This window comes from Ambystoma mexicanum, chromosome 3p (assembly GCF_040938575.1).
Source record: "Ambystoma mexicanum isolate Mex_15411 chromosome 3p, UKY_AmexF1_1, whole genome shotgun sequence".
In the NCBI taxonomy this organism is placed as follows: Eukaryota; Metazoa; Chordata; class Amphibia; order Caudata; family Ambystomatidae; genus Ambystoma; species Ambystoma mexicanum.
The window spans coordinates 547,591,900-547,613,923 of record NC_090925.1 but is presented as its reverse complement, the minus strand read 5'-3'; the positions used below and the strand labels follow the sequence as shown (position 1 = coordinate 547,613,923).

Below are 22,024 nucleotides of genomic sequence, written 5' to 3'. Positions count from 1 at the left end.
AAAAACAATTGCCAGAGCACATAAAAGAAATGCTCGTAACAAAAAAAATGGTTACTGCATTAAAAAAAAGAAAATTATGATGGTTGGATCTGATGTTCTATTGAATGAAGCCCCTAATAGCTAATATGATGAAAATGGTTTCGATCTTCACCAACTCAATGATGAATCAAAAAAAAACATCTGGCTATGGTGCATGATGACGCTGCAAGCACAGCGAAGACGTCAAACAAATGTCTAAAGAAGTTGAAACATTTGACATCAGACACTCAAGCCATGTTAATCGAGGCTGAGGTAAGCAAGTGTCAACCTAAGGAAAAGAGGAGTACAGCTTTCACTGGCATGGGTCCTCCTGGGGCACAAACTGCACTCACAATTTTATAATATCACGCATAAAAGAACCAACTCCCACAAGAGTAACAATTCGATAAAGGGGGAGAGCTATGTGCCACACGGTGAACAGCCGTTCGCAGCGATGCTGGCTGAACGTGTAGCTGAAGTCCAAACTACTAAGGAGGAACATTTTGAATATAGTAAGAAAGAGGAAGAAGCTCCCCAGGTAACTGATCCCCCAATCCTCAGGTTTAAAGCAAGAAATTCTCCTTTCTGGCATCCATAAAGAAAATTTGACTACAGAGCCACAAAATGCACTAATATCAAATGTAAAGAGTACCAACGCAAACAAAAAAGAACCTGAAATAGAGAGAAGCAAATGACATTAGAAAATATGGTACCAGGGATGCCTATTATAATGGGGTGGCAGAGTGATGTGGCGATTAATGGCAGAACCAGTCTTAATAGAACATTTATTCTAAAAGCTTTTCAGGCAATTCCATCTTTAAGAACATTACGTCCTGATGACATAGCCACCAATTACAACCACCATATGATCTGTGGTTTCCAATCAACAATCATTGCTAGGATAGTTTGGGAGCAAAGAGAGAACTTTGCAGTGATTGGTTTGGAACCATTCCTTTTGCGGTGTGAAAGAGATGCCGAGACCTTCCTTGTAACACCACTTCAAAAGGAGGGGGTGAACAATAGCTATTACAAGCCGGCCCTCTATCTAATCTCAATGAAGAAACCATAAAACAAATCCTTAATTTAGCAGCATCACTCAATAGGATTACAACTGCTGAACATAGTAATGATACCCGGCCAATAAAGGGCAAAGCGGAATGCTAGCATACAGATAATCAATTGCAAATAATGTCATGGAATAGCTGAGGACTGGCTAATTTTTTAAGATGGTTCAACAAGACGGAGTTAAATGATTTGCCTGAAATCATCATGCTTGAGGAAACTATGCATACTGAAGCATTTGATGTGGCAGGCTATGAATGCTATTCATACCCAGCATCAAAAGGTGCAAAGGGACGGCCCTCGGGGCGCATAGCGGAATTGGTGAAGAATACATGTAGATTTGAAGTGGAAATTATTCACCAGGATATTGCTGTTAGCGCTTCAATTAAACCCTTACCTGCACACAAACACTAAAATCGCCATTGTATGTATTTATTGGAATAGAGTATCTACGGTTTGGGAAGTTATTGAAAATAATCTTGACATAATCCTTGAAGGAATCTTTGTGAGAAACCACAATGTGGGTGTGCTACTAGGGAGTGATCTTAATTCATCATGTTTTACCCCTAATCTGGTAATTGATGGCATAAGTAATGTAACATCATTGCCCTCTTTAAAATGCGGATTGAAATGGGTAAACTTCTTATTAGGTTGGGACATGCAATTGGTGCCCCCTTTGGATGAGAGTAATCCTGTCACTTGGAAACGTGGTGGATTGAAGTCCTATATTGATCACTTTATTTCTTCTTCACTGGTGCATTGGTGTGGAAAAGTTAATATTTCTGACGTGGGATGTAGCGACCATGCTTCGATCTGTATGGGAATGGGAATTCCATACTGGCGCTATCACTCTGATACTGCTTTGCAACTTGTTGAGATGGATAGACCACGTAGAACTGTAAGATGGAATCCTCTGACTTGTAGGAAAATACTGAATATGATCAGAGAAGATCCAGTCTTCAGGAGATATACTAATCGCTTCATTGGGGCGGACATAGAGATGGTAAAAGAATTGCATACTTGCATTAGTAACCATGTCAAAACCATCTCTTTAAGTGTCAGCTTGGTCTGTACTCCGACCCAGCACAGGCACGCATTTAATCTACATGTCCACCAACTTAAAATGAGGAAAAACTCAAGTCTATGACAGCTGGCAAAAAGGGATCTAAGTGTGGATATGTATAAATTTGAAAAAAACATTATTTTAAAACACAAAAACCTTATCAAGGATTTAAAATATGGCACTGCACTAAAAGATAATCACCATATGATGCACTTAATATTTGGACTTTGCTAAGAACTGTTACCAGTCCCAATCAGTTTACAGGATCCACCGATTTTAGCTGCCACTTGGGAAAAATTCCTTACAGCTAAATTTAAACTACCTCCGTCCTTTAACATAGATGGTTTGAAAGATTATTCTGCATATATTCTTGATGTTGTCCTTGGTCGATTGAGGACATTGCTGTGGCTATATCAAGATTAAAAGATTTGAAAGCATCGGGGCCAGATGGGATCCCTCCGTGTTTGATAAAGATGGATCCACATTTATGGTCTATTATTTTGAAAAACAAATTTGATAATATTTTTTCAACTAAACAGATTCCGACTTCCTGGGGATCAGCAATTATTGGTCCCATTTATAAAAATGGTAGTACTATGGAACCTGAAAACTATAGGCCAATAGCGCTTACCGAAGCCTCATATAAGCTATTTACACAGCTGGTCCTCAACGACCTACAGGACTTTCTAGCCAAAAATAACATTCTTTCAAAATTCCAAATTGGTTTTAGAAAGTTTATGGGGTGTTCCCTTAATGCTACGCTCGTTTCTCTTCTACAGTGCCAAACTAAAGATGAACATACAGGGGCAATCTATATGGCAGCACTAGACTTGTGCGCAGCGTTTGATACCGTTATCAGAGCAATACTTTGGGGCAAAATGACCCTTCTGGGAATCCCAAGCCATCTAATCGCCCTGATAGCACTCCTTCACACTCAGACCACTTATAGGGTCTGAGTTAACAGTACGGGTAAATCTTTCTGACCCGATTGATACTGCGATTGGGCTTAAGCAGGGCTGCTCGCTTGCAGCTGTCCTGTTTAACCTATATCTCATAGATTTGGAGTGATATAATTAGATATCCGGCCAGAATGAATCATATTAAATTTAACGTGATAAGTTTTGCTGATGACATATTGTTGATTGACAGAACACCTTTCGGCCTACAGAACAAACTCAACAGTACCTTTGAATACGCCCAATCTAACAACTTGAAGATCATTTAATCTAAATCTCAGATCATTATCTTCGCAGATGGGAAATTGAGGACAAAAACATTTAATTGGTCGATTGGTTGTCAATTTACAAGAGGTGACGAAAATAAGGTAGTTGGGGTATCATCTAACTGACCAGAATTCTATTAAATGGTGGAAGGAACTTCTTGAAGAAAAGCGTAAACCTTTAATGTCACAGATGTGTCTTATTTGCAAAGAATATTGCATTTTTTCCCTAATTCGTTGGTTCAATTTTATCTACTAAAAATCGAACCAATTATTCTTTATTGCCTTGATATTTGTACACTTGAGATCGAGGATCTACTTGACATAATTCAAGGTAAAATATGGAAAAAGTCATTGGGGTTAGCTGGTTCCATCCCCAATGATATTATTCGACATGAATTTGGTTTATTACCATTATCTGTGAAGAGAAATTGGAGAATGCTCAACAATTCTAAAAAAAAATGTTATCCCCTCCACGAAACTCTCTGTACGAGGACTTATCAATTATGGTAGCGGCAAGGTCTTCCAAGGCGCTCAATAAATACGTCAAGAAAATGGAAACGATCTTGGATCTAATTCATGTTACCAAAGATGAGCTTATAGCATGTCTTCCTGCCAACAAGAGAAAATTTCAACGCTTTTTTTGGTGTATACAATCGGACAGGATTGGAAATTATAAAGCGTTTTATGAATATGCTTTGTTTAGAATGAAATTGGGTAATTTACCGAGCTACATTTTAAACTTTCCGGGTCTAAAAGAAAGAAATCTGTATATACGCTTTAGGCTTAATCAATTCCCCACATTCGAACGCGTCCAGCATTGGCCAGCATATAAATCAAAACTCTTGGCCAAAGTTACCCATTGTCGATTCTGTGGTATGATAAACACTGTAGTGTCTCTAAAGCACCTAGTGATCTTCTGTTCAAAATTTGAAGCACTTAGAACTTGACTTTGGGAAGTATTGGTATGCCGAATCACATGACAGAATTTTATTATGGAATAGATGTATGTGGGGAAGGAGTACTAGCTTGATTTTAAGGTTAACTAAAGTTCTTGAGGTACTCAACAAGCATTTACTGGAAATTGGATTATAAGGGAAAGATGGCATGACAGCATGTTTTGATATGAATCCTGAAATATATCTGTAGCTTGGTTGTGCCTTTTTGGAGTTACGAAACAAAGAAACCTCAAGTGTTTGTACTCTATTCCATGTATTAGTTTAAAGATGACTAAATTATCTTGTTTTATGTATTTTGTTTTGTAATCGTGATAGATTTTGTTTAGAGATATGAATTGTACATTTTGATGGAAGTGTTTAGAGAATTCTAACTATGAACATATTTCATATGTATTGTAATGAAATACGTGTTAAAGTTGTAAAGGTTATTTTATTAACCAAAAACAATTTTTAAAAAAGTCACCATGACTTCAACAAAAATGTAAGCATTTTTGTTGAAATTCCCGTCTGGCTGGGAATCCTCGGTAAAAGTTTCACTTTCAGTTACAAACTGTATTTCTCCTTTAAACAAATCACTCTCCTGGGTCATACTGCCCCCATCCAATGGCAGTTCTCTCCCTAGCCCCGCCTCTGGCAGCCACCTTCAGATTTTTACTGCACACTTTAGTGTTGGAAGTCCTCGAGTTTGCTCTCCGAACTATTTGTACGTTTTTTTCATGGTTTTCGGCGGGAAAGGGTTCTATTTTTGTTTCTAAGGAGCCTGTGTGCGCTCTTCATCTGCTGACAGCGATGATCCGTTGTCTGTTAATTTCCGTGCCACTCAAGGGCGAAGATAGTCAAAGATTCTAGAAGGCCATTGGGCCTACTCCGTCCCCTCCGACTGACGGAGAAGGATGGAAAGTCCCTCTTCAAACCCTGCACCAAACGTGGCCTACAGAATGTGTTTGTGGAGGACAAACACCTGCAATGCATCTACTGCCTGCACCCAGACCACAAGGAGGTGGAGTGCGAAATTTGCCTCTGGTTGTCCAAGAAAACATGGTACAGGCACAGTAGACTGGCGACGTGGCTCAACCCCAAGGCCTCTGGCCTGTGCAGCAAGCAGGGTCATGCCTCATCCAGGACCAGGAGGTCCGAGGAGCGGTCTTCTAAGTCCTGTGAGGGCGCCTGATCCGTGGGGGCCCAAGATAAGGCCAAGAACCGCAAGTCCGAGTCCACCGGGTTTGCTGCGGAAGCGCATACCAAGGTGGATAGGGCACAATCGACATGGCCATCCGCCTCCATTGCCAGCCGGCATTCGAGCTCCTCCTCGAAAAGGAAATCATCTGCCCTGGCTAAACTTTGTGAGAAATCCAAGAAGCCACAGGCAGAGGAGAAGGCCGAACAGCCCTAGTTGGCCCAATCGGCGCAGGCTAAGACCTTGTCGGCGACAATTGGAGACTGCTGCAGCTAAGGGCGCTGACCTGCAAAGGTAACCCCGGCAGCTCAGGTGTCCCTACCCGCAAGGCGAGACACCGCCGCAGTGACTTTACAAAGTCTGCTGGCACTGCAGATGGGTTGGAAACCAGTTCAGGCCACTGTTCAAGGCCCTGGGGGAGAAAAAAGAGGGGGGTGAGGAGGGCCGTGGCCCAAGCCATGGAGGTCTCGTCCATGGACGTCGAAAACCAGGAGTCCTTGCGCACGGTCCATGAGCACGACCACAGCACACAGCCTAGTTTTCCTATTTCACCTTCTCAGCCGAGGGACCGCTCCTTGTATATTCTGTCGACCCTGCACATCTTGATGTCTGAGATCCAGATGAGGATGGCTACGGCACTGGGGATACCCCAGGTCCCCGATCAACCTCCGGCCAAGAAGAGGAAATGTCATCCGCCACCCCCATTTCAACCTCCGCCACCACATCGGGTACCTTCTCCCCCAGCAGACCCAGACACTGGTACAAGGACGGATACGGACGACTAGGATATCGTTGCAGTGGACGGCGTATCCCCATATTTGGATGCTCCACATAGGGTGCATCCACTGAATGAAGTGGGACGTTTCACTCCATGATCTCAAGAGCCTCAGAGCTATTAAAGCTAATGCACAAGGAAACTAAGGAGGAGGGATTCTTGTACCAGAGGCGTGAGGCCAAGAGAGACGCTCATGCCGGTACCTCTTCTGGACAACGTTCAGGAAGAGGTCCTGGCCCTCAGGAAGAATCATTGCACGGCTCCAGCCAGACTGGATAGGTTGGAAAAGAAGTATCTGGTACCGGACTCCGCAGCCAAGTGCCTGAGGTCGCAATCATTGCCGAATTCTGTGGTATCAGCGCGTCCTTAGCTTCGGCCCCTCCATACAGTGAGGGGAAGAGGATGGACTTCATGGGAAGAAAGGAGATTTACACTGCAGCATCCACTATCAAGGCGGCCAATGCACTGTCAATCATAGCCAGGTACGGCAGGGAGTTGTGGTACAAGCTGGGGCCTATTCTGGAGTTCCTACCCAACGATAAGAAGAGGGAGGCAATCGCTCTCTTCCAGAAAGGGGAGGTAGCGTCTGATCACAGTGGCATTGGATGTCGCCGACACAGGGTTTCCGGCAAATGGGGAGCAGTGTCTGCTTTGGTTGCCAAGGCTGGATGAAGGCCTCAAATTTCTGCCAGAAGGTCCAAGCAAAGGTGCTGGACATGCCCTTCGACGGAGATAACCTATTTGGGAAGGTCGTCGATGAGTCCCTCCAGGCCACCAAAGCAGATACAGAGACAGCCCGTTCCCTGAGCACCCTCCAGCAACACTGCTTTTCTTTTCGCTCCAGAGAAAGTGGAGCAGGTCTTCAAAAGGCTTCTCCACATCATACAGTCAGCCCTCCAGATCCACGACTCAGGAAGCTTATAGAGGCTGTTCCCAGGCCTACGGTAGCAGAGAACAGCATCGCCCACAGGGCAGAACGCCTGCACCAAAGCAAGCCTGAACCGGCCGGGATACTGAGCCCCCACTCGTGCACCCCAGTGGAAGGCTGGCTGACTAGGTTCATCAGCGAGTGGAGAAATATCACTATTGACAGATGGGTGCTGGATGCTCTGGCCCAAAGACATACCCTGGAGTTCCAACACAGGTGTCCGCGGATCCATCATGTTGCCAGTCAGGAGCAGCACATCCCTCAGCTCCTGGAAGAGGTATGGGGCATGCTCCGAAAAGGGGCGATAGAACTAGATCCCCAGTGACTTCTGGGCTTTTGAGTCTATTCCAGATACTTTCTGGTCAGAAAGAAGACAGGGGGCTTGAGGCCCATTCTAGACCTATGACATCTGAACAAATACCTCAAGCCCAAAAATTCAGGATGGTCCCGTTGCAACACGTGCCCGGCCCACTGGAAAGAGGAGACTTCTTGAATTCACTAGACCTGGAGAACACCTACTTCCATGTCCCCTTTCAAAAGAAACATCTGCAATGTCTACGTTTCGTGGTGCAGGGCGAGCACTACCAATTCAAGGCCCTACCTTTCGGCTTGAAGTCTGCCTCCAGTGCGTTCACGAAATGCCTGGCACCAGTGGCGGCCCCTCTCCGCCTACAGGGCATACATGTATACCTGTACCTGAATGACTGGCTGATTTGTGCCTGCTCGGAGGAGCTGGCTGAAGGACAGACTGAGGAGACCATCCGGCTACTAACAGATCTGGTATTCTTGGTCAACTATCCAAAGTCCTGCTTAACGCCATCACAGAATGCACTGTTCCTGGACGCCAGACTCAATAAGGTGTCTTTCCTGGCGTCTCCCTCGGAGGAGAGGATAGCAGCCATTCTGGGAAAGGTGCAGTGGGTGTCATCGACTAAGACGGCCACGGTGCGGGCAATCAAGTCGTTGCTGGGCATGATGTCCTGCATCTACCTTTTCCGGCTCTGCTGGCTTCAGATGCGACCCCTCTAGGAGTTCCTGGATGCCCGCTCGATACAGATATCTGGAAGCTTTACGTACAAGATATCGCTCAACGAGTTCCGTCAGGCGATAGTATAGTGGAGCATTCGCTCCAACATCGCCCAAGGAATGGGATTCCAGAGCCCACCATACCAGGAGACGGTTACCACAGACGCCTCCATAGAGGGATTTGGAGCGCACACCGTACGTCTGCACGCCAGAGGCCTTTGGTTGCCAGAGGAAAAGGATCTTGTTATCAACATCCTGGAGCTACAGGCAGTGTTCTGGGCCCTCAAGACGTTCCTCCCGTCTCTAAAAAGCAAGGTGGTGAGGATCTTCACGGACCACACCACCACCATGTTTTACATCAGAAAGCAGGAGGGGCACTCAATCTCTAGCACTCTCCAAAGAAGCGCAGGACTTGCGGCGATGGGCCGTTAGACAGAGATGTTACTCGTCCGTCTTCACCTGGTGGGAATCCAGAACACCATCGCATACTCCCTCAGCAGGGAACTGCGCTCCTGCCACGAGTGGTAGCTTCATCAGGATCGGGTGTACCGCCTGTTCGCCAAGTGGGGCAGGCCCCAGATAGATCGGTTTGCGACAGAGGCGAACTCCAAGTGCCAGAAGTTTACCAGCAGGTTCCACCAGCCCAAGAGCCTGGGGGACGTGTTCTCGTTCCCATGGGAAGGGCTATTCCTGTGCGCATTCCCCCGTACTCTTACGTCCTGTCCCCTTATCTCCCTATTGCATGGAAGGGACGGGAGACGGTACCTTTTTCACCAGGAAAAAAAACCTTCTTCCCCTTTAAATTTAGAGGCGCACAGGGGTGCTGCGCAGGGAGCCTGTGCTGGCCTGACTCCACCCTCAGGCGCCACACTTCAGTACCCTTTTCTGCATTGATGGGAATGGGCCGAATTCACCAGCACTCCTGGATTTGGCTTCGGCCATGTAATTCCACACACAGATACCTCTTCTCTTCTGTTACTCTTACGTCCCGTCCCCTTTACTCCATACTGTATGGGCGTCCCTGCCAAGGGACGGGAGACAGAACCTTTTTCACCAGAAAAAACCTTCTTCGCCTTTAAATTTAGAGGCGTGCGGGGGTGCGGCCAGGAAGCATGCGCTGCCCTGACTCCGCCCTCCGGCGCCACACTTCAGTACCCTTTTCCGCGTTGACGCGAATGGGCCGAATTCACCAGCGCACCTGGGTTTGGCTTTGGCCATGTAATACCACGCGTGGATACTTCTTTTTTGTCTTTTCCATCATTCAGGTACTGGGTCCACGGGCGTCGCGCTCCTTCCCAGCGCATGTCGACTTCTACAGGGTTCAGCAGGTGTCCATCCTGCAACAGGGTCTTTCCAACTTCAGACCCCCACGCCCTCTGCCTACATTGCCTTGGCCCAGACCACGGTTGGCAATCATGTTCGGCATGTGACTCGCTGTCATCGAAGGTGCTGAAGAACAGACTAGCCAGGTGGAGGGAGCTCTTCCAGAGGTCGCCTCCAGAGGATCTCAAGAACTTCGTGAAGCATCGAACCAGGCCCAAGGTAGGGCCGATGTTTTCCAGCGAACCCCGCAAGGGAGACTCCCTTCCCAGGTCCTCTCCCGCATCGACGGCGACGGCCAACGCTCTCGCTATCGTGGCCCGCTACGATGGGGAGCTGTGGTTTAAAATCGCCCCCCTCCTGGACTTCCTCCCAGATTACAAGAGGGCGGATGCCCTTGCAATCTTGCAAGAAGGCGAGGTGGCTTTGGACCACGCCATCACAGTGGCCACGGACCTCGCTGACACCGGCTTCCGCCAGATGGGCAACAGTGTTTGCCTTCGCCGCCATGGTTCGCTCAGGGCCACCGACTTCCGTGACGTACAGGCGAGGGTAATGGACATGCCCTTCGGGGATAGCCTTTTAAGCAAGGCAGTGTACGAGTCACTGCAGGCCATCGAGGCAGACACCGAGATGCCCCGTGCCTGGGGCACGCTCCATCGACGGCCGTCCTTTCGGTCCTCCGGAGGCAAGTCACAGGGTGCCCCCAAAAGATTCGGTGGCAGCTCTTCATACCGTCAAGCGGCCCGTTCTTCGTCCCAGGAAGACTACAGAGGCCGCAGCAAGGCCCGAGGACATCGTCGTCGCCAAGGTGGCAAGGCCTCGGAGGGATCTGTGATCACTGAGACCACACATAATTGCGACGGCCGAAAATGCCACTTTTTTTTTTTAATTAAACCCTCTTTGCACCACTTAGATATGCGGGGGGAGACTCCTGGATGCCCTGGCCCACGGACACATTCTGGAGTTCCAAAGGAAGTGTCCCCGTTTCCCACCTGTGGCCAGGAAAGAAAACCACATTCCGCAGCTGCTGCTGGAGGTGCAAGCAATGCTGAAAAAGGGCGCAATAGAACTCTTCCCAAAGATGCTCCGGAATATACTCGCGATACTTCCTCGTCCAAAAGAAGACCAGCGGTTGGCGGCCCATTCTAGATCTTCGCCGCCTCAACAAATACATAAAATCCCAGAAGTTCCGGATGGTCACCCTTCAGCACATGCTGGGACAGCTGGAGGAGGGTGACTTCCTGTCGTCGCTGGATTTGGAGGATGCCTATTTCCACATCCCCATTCTCAACGGGCATCAGTGTCTACGCTTCATGGTCCAAGGGTGGCACTAACAGTTCAAGTGCCTGGCACTGGTGGCGGCGCGGCTGCGCCTGCAGGGGATCCACGATTGGCTCATCCGAGCGAAATCAAGGGAACTCGCTGTCGAACACACAGATAGGACCGTCCACCTGCTCACGGTACTGGGGTTCTCGATAAACTATGCAAAGTCCTGCTTGGAGCCATCACAGGACGCTCAGTTCCTGGGAGCCAGACTCAACACTGTGGCGCGCCTAGCTTCGTCGACGGAGGACAGGATAAAGGCCATCCTGGGCAAAGTACAACAGCTGTTGACCATGAAGGTTGCCAGGGTGAGGTCCATCAAGTCCCTGCTTGGCATGATGTCGTCATGCAGCTACCTCGTTCGCCTGTGCAGGCTGCGGATGCAGTCGCTGCAGGAGTTACTCGATGCCCATTGGATGCAAGCAGCGGGAAGCTTTGAGGACAAGATCGCCCTCAACGAGACATTCCTTCGAGCGATTCTGTGGTGGGGTGTCCGTGCGCATCTCGCGGCAGGCACGGACTGCCAATCCCCAGCGCATCAGGTGACGGACGCATCCCTGAAGGGTTGGGGCGCACGTACTGGAAATCTCCACGCAAGAGGCCTGTGGCTGCCAGAGGAGAGAATGTTACACATCAAGGTTCTGGAGCTCTGAGCCGTGTTTTGGGCCCTCAAGTCATTCCTTCTGTCCCTCAAGGGCAAGGTTTTCACCGACAACACCACCACGATGTTCTACATTCGTAAGCAGGGGGTTACCAGATCGCCAGCTCTCTCCAAGGAAGCGCAGGACCTATGGCACTGGGCTGTCGCCCAGAGGATGTTCCTGATACCCTTTCATCTGGCAGGAGTGAAGAACACTGTCGCCGACTCACTCAGCAGGGAGCTGCGCTCTTGCCACGAGTGGGAACTTCGGCAGGATCAGGTGGATCTACTGTTTCGACGATGGGGCAATCCCCAGATCGATCTGTTTGCGACAGTGGCGAACACCAAGTGCCGGAGGTTCGCCAGCAGGTTTCCCCAGCCGGAGACCATGGGGGGGGGGGTGCGTTCTCATTCCCCTGGGACTGCCTGTTTCTCTATGCGTTCCCACCATTGCCCTTGCTCCTACGACTCATCAGTCAACTCAGACGGTCCTGGTGCAGGATGATCCTCGTCGCACTGGCGTGGTCGAGGCAGCTATGGTACCCGGACCTTCGGGACATGTCAACGTCCCCTCCAATCAAGCTTCCGGCGGACACAGATCTTCTCGCCAGGGAAGGAGGTGCGATTCTGCACCACGACCTGGGGTCGCTGAACCTGCAGGCCTGGCTCCTGCAGCGCTTTAGTTTGGAGGATACGAGATCCCGGTGGACTGCTAGGAGGTTCTTGTCAAGGCCTGGGCTGCTTCGACTCTTAAGTGCTACGGATATAAATGGAAGAGGTTCACCGTCTGGTGCCGTGCACAGAAGATAAACCCTCGACGGATTACGGCCCCTCAAATGCTGCTGTACTTGCTGTCGCGGGGCTGGCGCACGCCTCTATCAAGATCCATCTGGCGGCTATCTCCCGCTACACCAGAACTCTGGGGAAATCATTGCTGTGGTAGCATCGCCTGGTTAAGGAGTTCATGAAAGGACTTTTCCGCTTGTTCCCACCGGTGATGCCTCCGGCCCCGGCCTGAGAGCTCAGTGTGGTGCTGACTAGGCTCATGGGTCCCCCGTTCGAGCCTCTGCATTCGCACCTCTGAAATTCCCATCGTGGAAGACGACGTTCCTGGTGGCCATCACCTCCGCACAACGAGTGGGAGAGATCCAGGCCCTCTGCTGTAAGCCCCCGTACTTGACTTTCCACACAATGAGGGTCGTGCTGAGGACGCACCCCTCCTTCATGCCCAAGGTGCCGTCGGACTCCCATCTCAATGAGCCCTTGGTGTTACCGGTCCGACTGAGAGGACTTTGCACTGGCTAGAGCGCTGAAGTTCTACGTGGACCGCACAGATTTTTCGGAAGACGTCACAGCTGTTTGTGTACTTTGGCCCTGTGAACCAAGGAAAGGCCCTCTCCAAGGCCTCCATTTCCAGGTGGCTCTCCGGCTGCATCACGCACTGCCACCGGTTGGCAAACCGACCGTTGCCTGGCCGTCCGAGAGCCCATTCGACCAAACCAGAGGGATCACTGCAACTACGGCGTTCCTGTCTGGTGTGCCCCTGCTGGACATCTGCAGGGCGGCTACGTGGAGGTCGACGCACAGCTTCATGAAATTTCAGGGGCTCCTGCAGGTCGCGTTTGTGGGTACCCAGGAACTGGGCTGGGACTGTCTGGTCCCACTCCACAAGACTGATGCCAGAATGGCTGGTGTGCACAAGAGCATGAAGACTTGGCCCACTGTTGGTGTGCATGAATTTGGCAGAGCTTCTCATTGGCTGACCAGGTGCGAGCACTGCCAGACTTTTAGATATAAGATGAGGTCCTGAATACCGACTGGTAGATCAGCAACATGTCCAAATCGACCTGTTGATGGACCCAAGTATCTGAAAGGGCCGAGCAGAACCAAGGACTATCCTGAGACACGCTGAAGAACGTTGGCACCCTGAGCACGCAGTTGTCCCGGTAGAGCCCTGCTTTGCACTCAATCTCAGAAGACCTGCAAAGGTGCTTTGAACCATTGGAGTGGTGGGGCTAATCACTCACAACGCCTCCTGGTTGCCCTGCAAAAGAGCTTGTTTGAAAGTGTCCATAGGCCAACCATTGGACGGTCCAGCTGAAACCTTGCCGGAGTGTCGCCCTGTCGAGTTTTGATTAAAAACCATGGGGAATCGAAACTCTAATGCACTGCAAAGCACCCTTCCACTGAATGTCATCCCTGCTGCGTTGGGCTGCTTTGGGCTGCGAAAGAGAAGGCTGTGTCAGATCGTGAGAGTTGGGTATACCTGTGTCAATGTGCTACAGTGACGGTCACTGAAGGTGGTTTTTCTGCATTACTTGTGCCCTGAGACCAGCTGCATCAGTGTTTTCTTTGTTCATCACCTGCATCCAGAGTTACAGCTCCTGTTTCAAACCAGACCTGCATCTGCACCTGCAGCACCTGTGCACTTTGAAGCCGAACTGAGGGCAGGAAATCGAACCTCTGAAAACCCCTTCCAGACCTGCCAAGTTTGGACCAAAACCAAGCTAAGGGCAATGAGTACTTCAGTAACTTCCCGGTGGCCCCTTGTTTATCCATAATGCTTTTACGCATAGGGGATCCCTTGTGTTCCTCTCTTTGGCTTGGGTGGCCTCCGCTTCCTAAAGCCCTCAGTTGGGAACAGCTTTGTTCATCACAGCAGATCCGTCTCCTGACGCATGGAACGTGTTTTCACCTTTCAGAATTCTGTCCCTAACCTTACCAGCTCCCTGTAAAGGTACTTTACGTACAACCAAGTGCTTCGAACATTGAGCACAAAGCTCCATTCATCGTAGGGTTGGAATTATATAGCTGGGGTTTTCACTTCTGAAGTTAATCTATGCTCTGAAAGTTTTTCACCCTTTCCTTAGCAGATATTGGGGGAGTTGTTAACATGATCACATTGACTCTAGTGAATGTATATATTTTACATATTGTAATGCTTGTGTGGTATTTTGCTATTGGTTTTCATTATTCATTTGTGTGATTCCTGGGCCTAATAAATAGCATATTTTGGTATAGTTTTGTCTATTCTAGGTGTTTCACTGTCTGTGCTCATTGAAGACCTCTAATCACCCTCACTCCTCCTGGGATTTACCCTTGACTGCTCCCCAAGCTACTGTGAATTGGTCTGGCTATCTTCCCAGAAGTGTCCCCTATTTCACTAAAAAGGTAGGCCTCCTAAAATTCTGTCCATGAGGCTGGAGTTTAGAAATCCATTCTAACATTGGTATCAAGGGTAAAGCAAACATAAGTGTTATTACAGGGCTCGAATGGCCTATAGTCAATCTGAATTTACTTTCTTACTGTGGCATGGCAATTTGTTTTGGGCATCAAGCGCAAAGCAAACACGAGTATGATTACATGGCAATCTGACTTTCATAGTTGGCTCCAGACTGGCTATATTGTCTTAGTATCATGGTATTTTTGTACTGGCCATCAGGGGGTAAGAGCAAACCTAATTGTGATTTAGTACACGGGCCTATGTTGGTATAGCCAGTCTGGATATATAATTTGTGTCCTGGCATTTTGTAATGACTGAGTCCTTATGTGGTAGAAGTGGCATATATTGGTGCAGCCTGCATGACCTGTATACGCACAGCCAGAAAATAAATGTGAAATATTGCCATATGTTTTGGGAAAAGGCATTGTGAAAATGCTCCTGTGCACTTCTGTTGACTTGGGTCAATTGGGTTTCTTTATGTGGTACCATACAAATCGATTTCAAACTATTGCTTTTTATTCAATTGTTCACACAAACTGCTGTAAAATGCAGCTTTTTAACATATTAAATTATTTCGGGGTGTACCCACCCCACAACCCGCCCCCTTCCCCTTCCTCCCCCATGTTTGGTTCGCGCTCCCTCTCTGCGCTGGTCACTCACTCATTTACTGCAAAATATGCACCCCTTCAGTTAAAGGAATTCACCAGCCGCCACTAGATAGATTTGTGGGAAAGTCAGTCCAACAAATGATGTTCAATTGAAACTGATACTTCCATACTCCCCGCACAAAATATAATACTGCTTCTCGAGCCTCTCAAAGATGAGGAATCCGTGGGAATAGTGTGTCCATTAGAAGAACAAATTACCTTTACTATGGTAATGTTTTTCAGGTAGACACAATTCCTCCCAAAGATTCCACATTGCCCTCCCACCGCCCCTGCTGATGCAATAATAGACGAGCAACTTAGCCAACATTTGTCTTTCTTCCTCTGCCTTTCCTTACTGGTGTGAGAAAAGGCGGGACTCAAGAAAATGGTACCAATGTCTTTGTTCTTGCACGCAGAAGATGCCGACTTGAGACCGCCAACGAGACGTGATAGTCAATGACTGAGTGAAAACCGCCATCTACAGGCTATGAATAAAAATGCGAGTGCGCACTGCGTCAAGTGGAATATTTCAAAGATGAGGAATCTGTCTGAGAAATTGTGTCCACCAGAAAGAACATTACCAAAGTTAAGTAATTTGTTCATCTGGTAGATGGTTATGTAACCCTGGACTAGGCAATCAACATTTACTGGGCTGAAAAGGGGAAAGACATGTACTTTCACTCTTCCTTAATCCTACAGACCAAAAGGAACAGTCCCTTGGAGGCTGTTCATCCTCCCCTTCACTCCCACAACACTTCCTCCGCTAGCCCCCATTTTACCAAGAGCGAAGCTCCAGCACTAGGTTATCGGTGTTTCCTTGCTGCTGATCACTTTTTTCAGCTTCCTGCCATGCACTGTTAATACCACCCATTGCCTCCCTCCCCACCACCCTTATAGGAGTATTATGGGCTGTATTAATACACTATTCCAAACCCATTGTGCAATGAACATTGGTCTTGTAATGAGAATTGACATTATGCATCACTCTAAAAAAAAATAGGGAAAGATTGCTCTCTGGCATAATTTGTGAAAACCCTAGAAACACATTGTTGAAGTTGGCATGCTATTTCGGTTATTTTAGTGCATTATACAGTAGTCGGGCCTAATATACAGGAATTATTAAATCTCTATCTTTATTTGCAGATTCCATCTATGTTGAGTACTAGCCTAAATGCTGAAGCATTGCAGTTTCTACAAGGTTATCTCCAGGCTGCAAATGTCACGTTGGTCTGACAGCACAGAACTCAAAGTGGAAAGGATATGATCGTAATCTGTTTTGGTTCAACGAACTTTGACTTTGTCTTCTTGGCAGAACTCCAAAAAATACAAGTTTCTACTTGGAAATGCATTGCAGAATCCATCCTATACTATATACACGGTTGATGGAAGAAGAAATTGAAAGCTTTGAGTCCGCTTTCTGGCATGGCTGTTCCCTTTCTGTTTCAGGAGAACAGTCAGTTAATTTATTGGAAGAGTTCATAGAATTCTGCACTTGCAATGTTTAAGAAACATTTTGGAATTATGTAAAGCACTGACTCATTTCCTACATCTTTGTCTGATCTTTTGTTTGTCCTTTTTATCAGAATTGTGAATAAATAAGAAGCACTTGTTTGAAATAAGTCGCTGTATTTCTTGAACGACTTACAAAATGAAAATTAACCCCATAACCCATGCATTTATACATGTGCTATCTGTTTCACAAACCATTTTATGTTTGTAAAATGTTATTTAAGTCGAAAGCAGTCAGACTTTATTGGATATTATGTTCTAAACAAATATGTGCTGTAGATACTGACCATATTATTCCAAAATGTGCTCAATGTCTTGGTTTATGATTCTGTCTTGTAAGACATTTTCCTTAATGTTGCGTGGTCTTTGTTTTTGCCGTAAGACAAATAACAATTGAAACAGTGGGCGAGTTTTGAACTTTTGTATTCATTATTTTTTTGTCTATACACACCTGGGTTAGCAGAATTATATTTATGCTCAATTATATTGTCTAGAAAAAAATGACTGTTTGCTAAATCATTTTTTTCTTGACCTATTTTAACCTGATTCACGAATATTTATATGCTTTGGTCTCATTATTTCCCTCTTAGTTCCATACTTCTTTTGTTTTATAGTATGGGACAAGAGCATTTGCCCCACTAGACAAGGCAACCCCGCCAGAGGGAATGTATTCCCTTGCTACAGTAAGCATCTTCCCTTTGTGCTCAAGCATCTATCTGCTTTCTTGCCTGGACTGATGATGCATACTGAGACTCTGAAGTTCTTTCACAGAAAGCAATTTTTTCATTTGTTCTCTGTTTCTGACCAGCGATCTACCAGCTGCCAGCTTACTTCAATGGATTGCTTTTCTCCTGCAGATTTCTCATCATGATGGATATCCATCACCACCCCACCCCCCCCCCCACGACAACCCCCACATTCCCCCTGCAGCCACATTATTTCTCGTCTTCCTCGCGGAAGAAGCAGACACAAGTCCAGTTGGTCATCAGAACGAGGTAAGCCATCGGCAGGGCCGACCACTCGTGAAGCGTGGGAACATTTTAAAATTTCTATCCTCGAAATGTTTAAAAGGCAAGCTACTGTAGGTGCGGCTCCGGCCCCCGACCAGCAAAGCTTAGGTGGCAAAAGCGGCGCTCGGTGCTCTCAACCCCAAACCAGCTACTCCGTTGACATTGATGTCAAATGCCTTGGGCGTCACACCTCCCAGGTGTAAATTGCTGGAGGGGCGTAAGTCTGAGGCCCACGAAGCCCATCGGTTATCCAAGCTTCCCTCGGCATCGAAAGCTTTGGTTTGAAAACCTTTTCTCAGGCCCTCAGCACGGGTTCATTTGTGCTGCGTTGGAGATTGGGTTTCTTTGACTCGATGTAATCCATATTTGACGTCAAGGACCCAGTCGACCCGTCTACCCGGGAGCCTGCGGCTGTGATATTGATTTATTTTTCGACGACACAGCCGATTTATTGGCCGTGGCTCGGGGTCTACAAGACGCCAGTGGTCTGGATAATTCCCCAGACCTTGAGTTACATCAAAACCTGCCCTTATGCCCATGCTAATATCAAATTCAGGCATCTGGTTCACAGGGTTGTTGACGGCCTTGGGTTGAAGGCATCCACACATTTTGGACAACGGTCCCACAGTCCAGCATAACATGCCATTCAACCCAGCCATTGCGGCCGCTTATACCTCCTTATGGCAGCACCCTTGTACCATTCCCCCTGTGAATGGCAAGTTTACAGGGACGTATAGGCCAGCAAGAGGCGACCCTTCTTTCCTCGCCACACACCCTTCCCCGGAAGGCTGCCGCTATTTCCACCAGACCTGCGGCATCCACTTCCAATCTACCTACTGGCTATTTTTAGTCAATCCCATTTTCATAGGACGGGTGGCATCGACTATTTTTACAACCAGGCTCAACTTATAGAAGTGGCACACAGGGTTTCACGAGGCCAGCAGTTTGAATACTTCACCAGACCTAGAGTTCCAGCAAAGTCAGCCCTATACGCACAACCATGCCAAATATAGGGCATTGGTAGAAAGAATGATTGACACTTTGGGTTTACAGTCTTCAGCAGTGCCAGTACAAGGGTACGACTTGACGGATATACTGGGCGAAGGTACGGTTATGGAACGCAACATGCCTCCTGAATCTGGCAATCTCCAATCCTGTAACTTCTCTGTGGCAGCATCCCTGTTCCATTCCCGCGGTCAGCTCCACCATGACTGGGAAGTATAGGCTGGCAAGAGGTGACCCTTCATTCCTCTCCTCTCACCCTTCCCCAGAAGGGCTTGTTGTACAAGCTGCCACAGTATCCACCAGATCAGCTTTTCGACATCTAATGAAGCATAAAAAATTGGTGCTGTGGCCAAAATGGTGTTCACATCAGGCAGCATGGCTCTCAAAGCCACAAACGTGGCTAGTGGTTTTGCGAAGTACTGCTTCGGTTTCTGGAAGGCAGTGGAGAATGCTGCGCAGTACATACCTAGGGAGAAAATGCGTGAGGGCTTCATACAGCTGGTGGAGGATGGCAAAGAGGTGGCCAGACATTTGCTGCAAACGGGCCTGGACGTGGCCAGCAGAGTGGGTGAATCAATGGCATCGGCTAGAACCTAGAGTCAAGCCTATTTGAAGTTTTCAGGCTTTTCGCCTAATGTCCAAAGCAAGTTACTGGACATCTCAAAAGAACTCTTTTACTTTGAACTGAAAGCTGCTTCTACTTACCCGGCATTGCGAGCAGTCCTAAGGCTCTTGCCGGCATCACTGCGCTTCCTGGAGGAGGCGGGGCCATATCCGTCACATGTTCTGATCACGTAATCCTGGGCTCCTTCAAAAAACAGAGGCTACCACCCTTGCGGCGTTAAGCCCGACAGGGGTAAAGGCCTTGGGGCTGTTAAGCGGCTGTTTGGCGCTGGTGGCGCGTACATTCGAGAGACTGCGGAGGAATTACCTCTTTGATCCCATCTGAGCACCTACTTACCCTGTGGAGTCGCGCACAGACTTAGTCTGTGTCTACTCGCGGCTAACACGGCCCAGCAGCAAGTCCAGTCTGCCCAGATCGACCTCTGATCGATCCCTGAGCGTGCCCGCGTTGCTGCTTATCAGCGCGGACAATGGAACTGCCTCAAGGCGAGACTGTGGCATTACAAACTGGCGTCGGAGCGCATACTAGAAATCGTCTACTACAGCTGCGGAGGCAGCACTCCAAACCAGGAAAAGCCAAGGTAAGCGAAATATGCATTAATGTTGATGCGTCACTGCCGCAAGGAGAAACCTCGCCCGTAAACGCTAACGCAAAAGCAAATGCTAATGCTTCCGTAACCCTGGAGACAGTCACCTTGCTTCCGGTCGGGTCTGTTGAGCAGCCCTGTACCGCTATTGCAACCCCGCTCGACGAGCCTGTGTCTGGCAAGCTTATTACAGACTCCTTAGCGATCGCAGTCATGGCGGAGGCCGTCGATACTACCCACCAACTTAATATAAATACCTTGTCCCAATCATCCTTGAAGCCGACTTCTGAGCAAAGCCTAATCTCTGAACTTCCACTAACGAGAGACTTCGTACACTTAACGTGTGCAGAAGCAAAACACTCCCAATTAACTTCAGATGATTTTTCGAGTAACGGCGTACCTACTGTATATTTAGATGCATCGGAAACATTTCCGTTTGACATAACGGATGCCGACCTGCTGGCAATGCGGTCGCCGTCTATCGGAACGCTGAACTTACTTACATTACAAACAAGTTCCAATCATCCTCTTACAGTGGCAACAAAAAATGTTGTGCAACAACGTGACATCAACACACAGGAAAGATTGAAAACTTCTAAATTGACACGACGCTCGACACATATGATGCCAAATCACAGTCGAGTGCTGCAGAATCAAAATCACTGCCCTCCTCATACAATAATGCCGGAAACTTAGGTGCCAGCGTGCAAGATCAAATGACGCCCTCAGCATTAGATAAAAAGGAGAACGCAGTGTCCACCCAGAGGCTTCCTTTGACATCTAACGTATGCACTCCTACGACCCATGACGTTGCCGCACGCGAAGCACGACTGACTGCCCGCCTAAAAGCGGACTTTAACCTTATGCGCGAACGTCTAAACGACAGCTTCATCAACAAACATGATAAGGGAGGAATATCTGCCCGAAAAGCGAGCACACAGCTAAAAGTAATAAGCCATTCATCAGTTAAAGCTGCTACTTCGCATGATCCTGCTACTACAGTAGGTGCGTTCAACCTTGATCTGCTCGAAGATTCTCAGCAAATTAGTCCTTGCAAGCCGAGAACGGAAAAAGACAATCCTGATGAAACCGAACCAGGCCATGTTGAACACAATCCGTCAAAGAAGATCTTCTCAGGCAAGTGCAAGTTCTTCAGTGGACAACCCCGCCACCATGAAAGGTATCCTCTCCATTGCAGCAGGGATCCAGATCCATAATAATGTCCTAGCAGCAACATCAATTGCTTTAATGCCGTTTATGAAACTATATGAGGCATTAAATGACATTGCAAAATCAAAATTCAATGTTGTCAATGATGAACCACAAATTGACGTCAATGGAAAAATGCAACAAACGTTTAAGCAGTCGCCTAGATTCTGAAGCTGCAGCCACACACCAATGGCATTCCCGCATAAATGAAATAACAAAAAGAGAGGCCCATGAAAAAGTAGACCTTGCCGAAGCTCTAGTGGAATGCACAAAGTGGATCAGGCACAATGTTGCTGTACAGCCGCGAGGACTCACAACGAAAGAGCTTTGCACTTGCAACCAACACAACCCTGACTTGGCCACGACAATACAGCACAATCCTCGACTTCACCATCTTTTGTTACCATTCAATGCAATAGAGTTAAAAGCAGCTGAAGATGAGATCAATGGTACGAAAAATAGTGCGATCAAGAAAAATAAGGAACATGCGATTACCCTGATTTCTGAGGCAACGACGTCTACTGAAGTAAGAACAAGAGTGAGCCCCCTCTCCACACATTGACGTCCAAACTAATACAACGGCAAACAACAAGGTACCTTTTGAACAATCCAGCACATCGTCTAAGGACAAGAAGTCAAGGCCACAGACTGCTCCTCTAAACAGAGAAACCGCAACCGAGAAAGAAATCTCCTTTGA

At 47.7% G+C, this 22,024-nt stretch overlaps 1 protein-coding gene across 2 annotated transcripts in view; it reads left to right on the top strand.

Moving 5' to 3' along the window:
• CSE1L (chromosome segregation 1 like) overlaps positions 1-17,002 on the top strand; it is a 1,325,092-nt gene extending 1,308,090 nt beyond the window's left edge. For both annotated transcript variants that reach the window (XM_069651279.1, XM_069651278.1), the window contains exon 25: positions 16,527-17,002. In XM_069651279.1, coding sequence (XP_069507380.1) covers positions 16,527-16,616 — 90 coding nt within the window. In that variant the 3' untranslated portion in view covers positions 16,617-17,002. The remainder of the gene's footprint in view (positions 1-16,526) is intronic.
• Positions 17,003-22,024: the final 5,022 nt, after the last annotated feature.